We start from the raw sequence: 10114 nt of genomic DNA on the forward strand, positions 1-10114 counted from the left end.
TACTCAGAAGAATATAAATTTGGCATGTACTTTTGACATGTCCAATATTTCATTGCATTGGAAATACCACCCGGAACAAATGCCTTGTTGGTTTCTAAAGTAACATGCCACTATAATAAAACAACAAAAGGAACTCCATTTTTTAAATATTTTTGTAGTGGTGTTATATTTTTTATGGCTAGCTGAAACAGAAGTTATTTCCTCTCTGCAATAATACTAAAAGAGATATCCTTTAGTCATATAACTTATGCAGATGGTCTGAAAAAGAATATATCTGACTACATCACACCACAGTAATGTTCAGACAGAATAAACCAGAACTACCTCCACCACATCTCATCAGCTCATGTACACTTCCCAGAGAAGTTGCCATTTCCTTGTACAGTAAGTGTTCAGAATGAATAATGTGGGATTGGAGTGCAATGTGTCTGGGTTCTGAAATCAGTGTATCTTGTTTTATTTTAGTTTGCACAATTATCAAAGTTATGAACTTTACATTTAGTAATACACAAAAAATTTCCTTTTAAAACTGCCGCTTACAGCTAAAGTCTTCCAAACATTTCACAAATATCTACTTTCTTATCACTCTTCGCTTGGAGGACAGATTTTTGCTAGATGACTAGATCATTTCCCTTTGACTATAACATTTTCTGAATCCCAAAACACATTAAACATTTTCTCTTTATTAGGGCAAACAGTCTCCCTCTTCAGTGAATGAGTAGTCTACACATAAACCAGAGTGTTTTTAAAGATTAAGGATATTTCAGGCCAAAGCTCCAGCAAAAGTACCTCTCAAATCTTTAAACCACTGTCTCCAGGTATTTCATCACAGTATTCCAGTACTAATATTTCCACCGGGTTTGTTTTACACGTGCTGCCTGTAACACAATTGACCCGTTCCAATCTATGTCAATGGCAAAAATCCCAAACTCGGGTGGTCCAGAATCAAGCCTATAATATCCACTTAAAGAAAATTAATGTCAGGACTTTAGCTGTATTTAAGCTCCTGATGCAACCCTGTTTAGGAACACATCTTCAGAGGTACTCATATGCTTAAAAGAAGACTATCAAGGCCAAATATTTACCTTTTTTACACCTTTTCTTATTATACTATGATTTTTTTTTTACTTTCCCCTCTAACTAGATCTACACACGAAAAATTATGGCTTACACTATAAACAGGCGTTCTAAACATGCTAAAAACAAGCCAGACCAAAAAGCCATAACACTCGATGCCAGATCTACAAACTGAATGCTCCAGAAGGCTCATGTCAGAGGCGAACTTGCACCCTTTCCCCCCCCACACACTTGACTAAAATGGTTTTAAAATTCAGCTCTCAACTTCCCTCCCCTCCCCTCAACCCCCCCACTCCCCCAAAAAATCTGTCTCTAATTTCAAACTCAAATAAGCTCACAGCATGGTGGCCTTTGTTTTGTTTTCTTCTCCCCAACTCCTCCCTGCAATTGCATAACAAAAGTGTCTAAATTCACACCATCTGGCCGATAAAGACACAGGCCCCAGTGGCCGCCTGGCCCAGCTGATTAGAGCTCCTGTCTAGTCTGAGCCTTGTGGCGAAAGTCACAGCTGTGGGGCTTGCTTGCACTCAATACAACTCTGTTATTAGCCAGCTGTAGGCCCTGAGACTACTTCTGTTCAAATTATAATACCTTTTAACCCTCTGAGCATTGAGGGCATAGGGGGTTGCTGGCAGCAGCATAACAACTAGTTTCCTCTTAGTTGATAATTGCAAGAAAAAGAAGAGAAGGAAAAAAAAGTTATTCCAGGAGAGGAGACTGTTTACCTTGATTTTCCATCCACTGTGGGGAAAAGACTGAGTGTTTGCAATAGACCCACCTAATAGGAACAGTTCCCATTAGGCCGTAATAACCCAAATGAAAAAAAAAAAAAAAACAGATCTGCAAATAAATAAATAAAGGCGCTCTCTGAAAGCACTAATTATTGAGAGTTGAGAGTTTAACTTTCAATTGGTATGACAGATTGTTGTAGCCATATCAATATTTAGACAACTTTCCTGCTAAGCATGCATCTGTCACTGTCTGAGCGGAAGATGCAGAGTTTTGGATGCACTTGTATACAGCATGAATATCTGCATGTGTGATTATATACAAAAAAACACCAGGGGGAAGGGAAAAAAAAATGTCTCTCCCCAACTAACAAGGACTAGAAGAAGGGGAGCAGAAAGACAGACAGACTCTTCTTTTTAAAAACAGTAGCATCAATTTGGACAGCAGATTGAGTACAGTGCATTAAATTTTTATATACTGTTACTAATGCAAACTAAACTAGGGGCGTTAAAAATTGATGCTGCCACTTAAGCAGCACACAATGAGGAGGATTTGATTATTGGACTTAAAAGAAATAAAATAAAATGTCAAGCTTAACTAGAGTTGGATCCATTCCCTTGGCATTATTCAAAGTGATATGTGTAATGCTGCTTCAGATTACACAGCATCCTGTTCAGAGATACTTTAGGAAAACGAGACATTTAAAATCAAATGTCTTGATTAGGTTACAGGGAGCTTTTGATTTAGTTCGCTAATCTGCGTATTACATGGAAAGGACGTCCCTGAGTTGTAATTCTTCCTTGGTTAATCTATCAAGCAAGAGAGTTCAATATAATCTGAGTAATGGTTTACATTTGTAAAACACTACCGTAAATCAAGCATGGAATATGGAAGCCAGGTATATAAAAGGTGAATAGAGTGTCTGATACTTTAAAGGATGGATTATTGTGGAGGGATGGAGTGAGAGGAAGCAGGAAGAAGCAGCCAGCTGAATTTTATTTTAAAGTAATACACYTGAATGCTGATGTTTGAGCTTCACTGAGCTTTCTTATCTTCTAAAATAGAATCTCTCCCTATCCAGGAAGGGGGGAGAAAAACAAAGTATGCTGTCATTTTGTTATTACAAACAGGAACACAACTGCACAGAAATTCAAAAATTTTTCTTCTCTAATGTTCACCTAGTTATAGGGATGTAAAGACTTTCACTAATAAGGATAGTATATATAATTAAATACATAATTTCTAAACATGCCAAGAAATCGTATGTCCATTTAATCTTTCCTACTACATCTACAGGTCACGGTAAAGTGTGTCTTATGCATACCTTACACACAACATAAGCTATGTGTGTACATACATAGGTGAAAGCTGGTCAAAAGGAACAACACTCGGATTCTTAATTAATGAGAGCAAAAATATCTAATGTGTGTATAAATACATAAACACTATACATTTACTTAATTCTTATTGTATTCAACACTATGTCAACTTTTCCTAACATTTTCACTACTGACACTAAATTTTTCCACTGACAAAAAGAAGCCTAATTAAGCTACTTTTACTACTACATGAACTTAGAAGGTTACTTAAAAAAAAAAATCATATCGTGAACAGCAACGTTAAAAGAAGCGATATTCGGTCCAATAGCTTAACCCCCTCCTACTAATACAATAAATCACAAAATGTGTTCAATAAAGGTCAGGATTGGTTTTGCCTTTCATTTTATGAAAGAACATTCTATGCACAATTTAACACATTTTAATATAAGAACATTGACTGTTTGCATTGTTATATGTATCAAAAAAATTTAATTACATGAGAACAGGAAAAGTAATAAGTTACCATGGAAGCACAATGTACATACATAAGGTACATGTAAGTACAGACTTGCACAAATGTTATTAAAAACATCCTCAACTGCATTTTACCCTCTAATTTTCACTTTACATGCTAAAAATAGTGTCTTCCTAATTAAATGATGGAAGTCCCATAGATACTGCTTACAAGGTATAAAAAGGAAGGATTTAGATTTTGATTTAATTGGGGTTTTGGGGAGTAGATGAACAAAGCAAAATTAAAGAACATTTATTATGTTAATTTAATTAAGAAATGTTAAAATATTTCACTAGAGAAAACTACAGGAAAAACACCTTCTAATTTTCAGGTAAAATCTTTAAATCATACTGCACATTTTAGGAATGTAAACAGGAATATTTTAAGAAGCAAGCAATGAAAAGTCTGTATTTAAACAACATATGAGAACGTCTGGTACATGACACAAAAATAGCGTAGCTCAGATTGTGCGCTTGGGGGGTTTGCAAATCTGTTGCGTAAAAAAGCTCCAACAAATAAAAAATAAAAAGCACACTATATTGAAACTAAATATTATCCATCTGTAAAAAGAATGCCTTCTCACAGGAAGAGTCTCTCTGACCAAAAATAAAACTCCTCCTACCTACATCTTCTATGGAAAACCATTTCGGCATTTATAGAAGCAAACTTTGCCTTATTGAACAAATCATATACTGTCAATAAAGTCATCTTACCTGCACATGACTTCATGAGTAAGCAAAACTCTGCACATTTCAGGATTCTTGTTCTGTCCTTCATAAGTTATGGGCTACAAAAATTAAGAAAATGAGTAAACTAGTAGCATCAGGGGGTTACTTATTTGACATTATATTCAAATTTGAGGTGAAGACTTCTAATCATTGCTCATCGTGGCTTCCAAATAAATGCCTTCTCCAAAAGCCTTTAAGTCTTTTTAAGCAGGAAAGGCAGATTCTACATAAACATTCATTAGAAAGTGGTTAAAAACCTACAATTAGCAGAGGCAAAGAGATTTGAGAGCACTACTTTTCGATATTATTTTTCAAATTCAAAATTAAGGTCTAGTAATAGCAGCAATGCCAGGAGAGAGAGAGAAAAAAAAAGAACACACACATGGTAAAGGGTAGGAAAGAACAAGGATGAGATGCGACAGGATAGCACAGCACATATTATCTATACTTACCTGCTTAGTGACTGAATCTATGAGTCTAACGTACAGATCCTGTTCAGTCCTGACACCTATAGTGAGAGAGAAGAGTAATACATAATACTGTTGCAGATATTTTTCCCTGTTCACAAGGATTAATACATTCAGTTCTACCTAGCGACTTACTAAACATCCTCTGAAAATACCATTTTGTTTTGTTTCCACAAACATGTTCCTCAAGGCCATCAACACAAGGTAAACTTCAGAGCCCATCACCATACCAAGAAGGAACCATCATGCAAAGGAATTTCCATGTGTTTTAGAAATTGTACTGACAACACCTAGAAACCTTACCTTGGTTTGCTCTCTACAAAAAGAGACAGGGAAGGGGGACTCACCATTGCTATAAAGGAGCTGGAGTTTGTAATGTGTGCCATTGTTTGTCTTTTCATTGCCTTGCTCCTGGAAAAAAAAAAAGGGAGAGAGAGAATATATATATATGTGTGTGTGTGTGTGTGTGTATTCCAGAACTTACTTGGCATGTTTAAAATGCAAAAGCTGATAATCATTATGGAAGTGACAATGAAGTTCATTAAAATTCTGCAAGGTGGATTCACTGATTGGGATATATTAACCTTCCGAATGACCCAGGACAAACTACAAAATACTGCTGACATCTTTTCCTGTAGGAGTTCAAGAACTTCTTTTGCCACCTTATTTGCCATTATGCCCTCAAATTTTTCACAACAGAACATTATAAGATGAGCTTGTACATTTCAAGTCAGTTACTATAAAGCAGATGGACAGTGGGAAGGCTCAGAGTTCTGGGTTTTTAATAACAGTGCTGTTTTGAGTCATTAAGTAAATTTATTTCCTGAAGGTTACGTTACCGGGATGGTTCTTGCATGATTTTTTTTTCCTGTAATTTCCTGAAATATAATTATTTATGAGTACCCTTCACAATTAAAAACTTGTTCTTAACTAAAAAAAAGGAAAAAAGGGAGACAACAATAGCATGAAGCAATACAAAGTGCCTAACATATTAATTTAAAATCCAAAAGCAAATGATTTTTGAGTCCAGTCATTGACTTTGGAGTCTTAAGACATATATCATGTTCAACAGATTCTATGACATATTACAGCTTAGTTTTCACTTCTGCTAGGGTATCTAGGCAGACCTGTCAAGTCGGGGAAAAAGGGGATTTGAAAGGATTTGACTTTCCCATGCAATTTTGTATTTTTTTAAAATTCTAAATGGATGTATCAAATTCCCATTGTATTCCCCGATACAGCTGAGGCTTGCAAGCCTTGTTAGCTATAACAGCACGCAGAGGGCAGCAGCCCTACCGAAGCACCTGAACCCTTGACCAAGGGCTGGCTGCATTTTGTTAGGGACACAGACAACAGGTATTAAGGATTAGCAGCTCTCTGTGGAAGGAGAAGAGGTCAATTCTGAAGAGAAAAAGAGGAAGAAGAAAGATAAGAAGCCTTACTTTATCGTTTTCTACAAAGTCCACAAAAGCTGTCCTCTCTATTTCCACCGGCTGCCCCTGTCTGTCGTAGAGAGCCAGAACAAAGTGAAAGAAATTGGATTTCCTCAAGTTGGAGGGTGGCTGCTTTTCAAAGTGAGCTCTGGACAAAGCTACTCCGCTGTGGAGGAAACATATGGGATAGGGTGTGGGGGGAGAGACAAAGACATTAAAAGGCTTTGCAGTAGTAACAGCAAAACAACAGAAAAGGTAGAACACACGTTCAGAGAAAAGCCGGGAATGATTCACCTTGTGCAAATGCCACATGAGCCTACGAATAACCACTTGTCATCAGTGATTCCGCGCTCGGCGCTCTCCCCGAGCCGCGGGCAAGCACAGCAGCTTGCAAAGCGGGACGGCCGGGAGGGCCCGCTGCCGCCGCGGCCAGACACGGCACCGGGGGCCAAGGGGCCATCCCTAAGTTTGAAGCCGTCACGCTAACACTCATTTTAGCTTGACCTCGATCTTTATAGTTATACTCCGAGGACAAGAAAAATTTACAAATCCTGAACGTTTAAAAGACTGGTTATTGCTGAGTGCAATGATTGTTTTAGCTCTTCCTCTATTTTCTTCTTACCAGTCATAGTCATTTCCGGAATGCAATGCACGGGGTGAGAATTACATGTAACTAATTATTAGAGAATCTGAAAGTGCTATACGGTCCAGCCCCGGTCACTTGTCTTCTAGACGAAGTCAAGCGACCTTAAAACGCGTGCTACAAGCGGACTGTCATCTCCCTTATCTGCATTTTCGGTAGTAAGCAAATAGTTTCAAGCAAGATATCTACTTTCTTCGGCAGCAAAGTTTGTCAATGTAGTCTTTACTGATTGACCTATTTGAACCGATGTCTGGGTCTTCCGTTTCTAGGTTAAATGGAGAGAAATTAAACTCAAGTTAACTAGCCCTTGCCCAAATCTTGTCTCGGACTGCAGAAAACGCCGTGACGTCTCCCACGCGTTTCCCGGCTTGGAATGATTCAAAAGCTTTTGCATGCCTGCAGTATCCCGAACTGCAGCTACACTTGTTATCAGAATTAGTTGTACCTCCCTCTCCCTAATGCTGATTCGTACCTACTGCGGGGAAAATAGAAATAGGTGCACACGAGCACCTCCGTATTACTTAATAGTTTTGCTAGACAAGTTAGGAGTCAGAATAATTTAAGCTTTTTAATCCCTGAAATCGCTTCACTGCATTGAAAAAGTCTCTCTTTCAGAGAACTACAAAAGTTTCCCCGGGATTTCCGCTCCTGTCAGACAGGTATAGTGCGAACGCAGCGCATCCGCCAGAATTGCGCCTAGTTCAGGACTTCTGCTCATTCTGCGTGTAAGAACTCGGATCTCCTGATCTGTTACGGATCTCTGGAAGAAGGAGGGAAAAAAGAGGAGGGGGTTGATGCCACCACCCAGCCCGAAGCCGATGCATTTCCACCTCTTCCCTGAATTAGGGGTTTCTTAGAAGCCTTTTCCTTTTACTTTCGCTTTCCCCAGGACTAAACCCTTCTTCCTTTCTCCCCATCATTACCCTTCGTATATTTTAAACCATCTATCGACATTCATAAAAGTGTGACAACTCCTCCCATAGTGCTTGGAAAACCTTTTTCACGGATCAGGGCGTAGGTGGAGGCACGGATTTACTGTTTCTATTATGTCCCTGTTTCATTAAAATCCCATACACCGACCGTTACACGCCCTTTAGCTTATCTCTGTATTAAACAAAAAAACAACTTCCTCCCGAGGTCGATTCAGCCTTCCCCTTCCCCAGGCTACTCTGATGTATTTTTTAAAAAGGTACCCACAGAGCAAGGAAAAGAAAACTATTTTACTTGAAGCGGTTTTCATCATCTCGTCCCTAAGTGAAGAGGCTAGAACAGCGATCCTGTGCCGACTTGGCTCGAGAAAAAAACTAAAACCCCCAAGCAAGCAGAAGTAGATAAGATCCCAGTTCGGTGCGTTTACTAACATTAGAGATCCGGCGGGATCTCTCGTACAGGCAGGCAGGTGCTACACGCCAGCGGGTTGCGCAGAAACCCTGCAGGGTCTCGGCTCCGCGCAGAGCCGGCGCCCGCAGGGCTCCGGCGCCGGGCTGCGCGCCGCTCAGCTGCTTCGGCGAAACTCGCGGCACGTTCTTCCTTTCCGCAAACTCCCCTTTTCCTCGAAGCTACGCTTTGTGAGCTGCCTGCCTATTTCAGTCAGCGAGTACTCTTGGATCCAGCAGTTAAGACTTCACTAATACCTACGATAGCTAGAAACACTTGAACTAAGTGAAACGAGATGGGGAGTTAGGGGAAGAAGATGCCTACTTTTAAGTTAAAGTTAACTCCTATTCGGCTGTCTGGCCCAGAAAGTGTGGAGTAGGGAGGAGTCGATTGCGTCGCTAGGTACAAGCAATTCCCCCCCCTTGCAAAAGAAAGAAAGAAAGAAAGAACGATCTGAACCCCTGACCTGATCCCGCACCGGTTTTAGTAAGTCTTGACGCTCTCCGTTTTTGGAATGCTTGTCCCTAGCTCTGGCTGCATTATCTTGAATTTTCACTGACTATAAAAGACTTAGGAGGTGGGGGGGGGACGGAAGAAAAGAAGATAAATTTGATATCTAATGTAAACAACAACAGGGAGTAAAAGAAAGGATAGCTTAGTAAAAAAAAAAAAAAAAAAAAAAAAAAAAAAAGGATGGGGGATAAATACAGTCACCGTTACCTTTGTGCTGCTACGTTTGCATCCACAACCCCAACGTTTCTGACCCAGGACCTGACGGAATCCATTTCAGAACCTAGAGATTTATCTTTCAGAATTGGTCCTCTTCCTAAAGTATCTTGAATCCCAAACATTTAAAAAGTCTATTCCAACTAGCAACAGTTTCCTTTTGGGGGGAGGGAGAACAAAAGGAAAAAAAAAACGCAGCCTTTGCAATTGACACACACAAATCCCAAGAAAGTGGAAAAGTTCAGCTTTAAACCAACTTCTTCTGTTTTTTTTTTTAATTCTATATGTTTTAATGCCTTCAAATAGGAAAAAAAAGTTTTTCCTCTTGCAAAGTAAAAGTTATGCTGATTCAGTCTTGCCTGGTATCATCATCCTTCAAACGCAGGAGAGGAAACTGCATCCAGAAACTGATCGCTGTTAACAAGGTTCACCTGTTTCTCAAAAGACACAGGAAGAAGGATTGATTGCTGCCTAATCCAGAAAAAAAAAAACAATCGGGATATACTGTGAAAGAAAGGAAGAAATAGAACTAAAGAGAGTCTGGTTACACGCGACGCCTGGGAAGAGCCGATACTTCCCCCAACTAGTCACCATGAATGGGTTACAGCGATGGGAGAAAACCTACGAGGAGGAGGGCGGGGCCTGCGTCCATATAAGGGGTTCTATTTGCATAGTCTCGCCCCATTGGCGGGCTGCGGGCGATTCTGAAGCCGGTGAGCACGAGCCCGAGCTCCCGGCTGCGAGCCCTCGCCCCCGCGGAAGGAGGCGGCGAGGCCGGCAGCGAGCTGGCTTTGCTGCGGGGGAGCAGCGAGGGACCGACCTCCTTTCCTTGCAGGGGCTTCTCCTAGGTTCAGCAGGAGCCCTGCCACGTTAACTTTTAATTTAATTTCATATTCTATCAGTCTGATGCCAAACTTCCCTGACGCACCACGATTAAACTGTGCTAAAAGCAGCAGCCTGTCCCACACTTTAATAATAAAGCAATCGCACAGGTAGTTGGCTGATTTCTTTTCAAGCGCGATATTTAAAAACAAATGCGCTCAAGGGAAACGAAGCAGGTCTTGGCAGGGATCTCTACAGGCGTTTTGTATGCAGAGGCTG

At 40.1% G+C, this 10114-nt stretch overlaps 1 protein-coding gene across 2 annotated transcripts in view; it reads right to left on the reverse strand.

Annotated features, from left to right (window-relative positions):
- Positions 1-9591, reverse strand: part of EBF2 (EBF transcription factor 2) — a 145253-nt gene extending 135662 nt beyond the window's left edge. For both annotated transcript variants that reach the window (XM_085301034.1, XM_085301036.1), the window contains exons 1-5: positions 9008-9591; positions 6277-6433; positions 5182-5245; positions 4820-4875; positions 4353-4426 (exon numbers count right to left, since the gene is read on the reverse strand). In XM_085301034.1, the coding sequence (XP_085157160.1) occupies positions 4353-4426; positions 4820-4875; positions 5182-5245; positions 6277-6433; positions 9008-9138 (482 nt within the window). In that variant the 5' untranslated portion in view covers positions 9139-9591. The remainder of the gene's footprint in view (positions 1-4352; positions 4427-4819; positions 4876-5181; positions 5246-6276; positions 6434-9007) is intronic.
- Positions 9592-10114: the final 523 nt, after the last annotated feature.

The sequence above is a fragment of the Rhea americana genome, unplaced genomic scaffold (assembly GCF_003343005.1).
Source record: "Rhea americana isolate MKP2758 unplaced genomic scaffold, rheAme1 scaffold_171, whole genome shotgun sequence".
NCBI lineage: Eukaryota > Metazoa > Chordata > Aves > Rheiformes > Rheidae > Rhea > Rhea americana.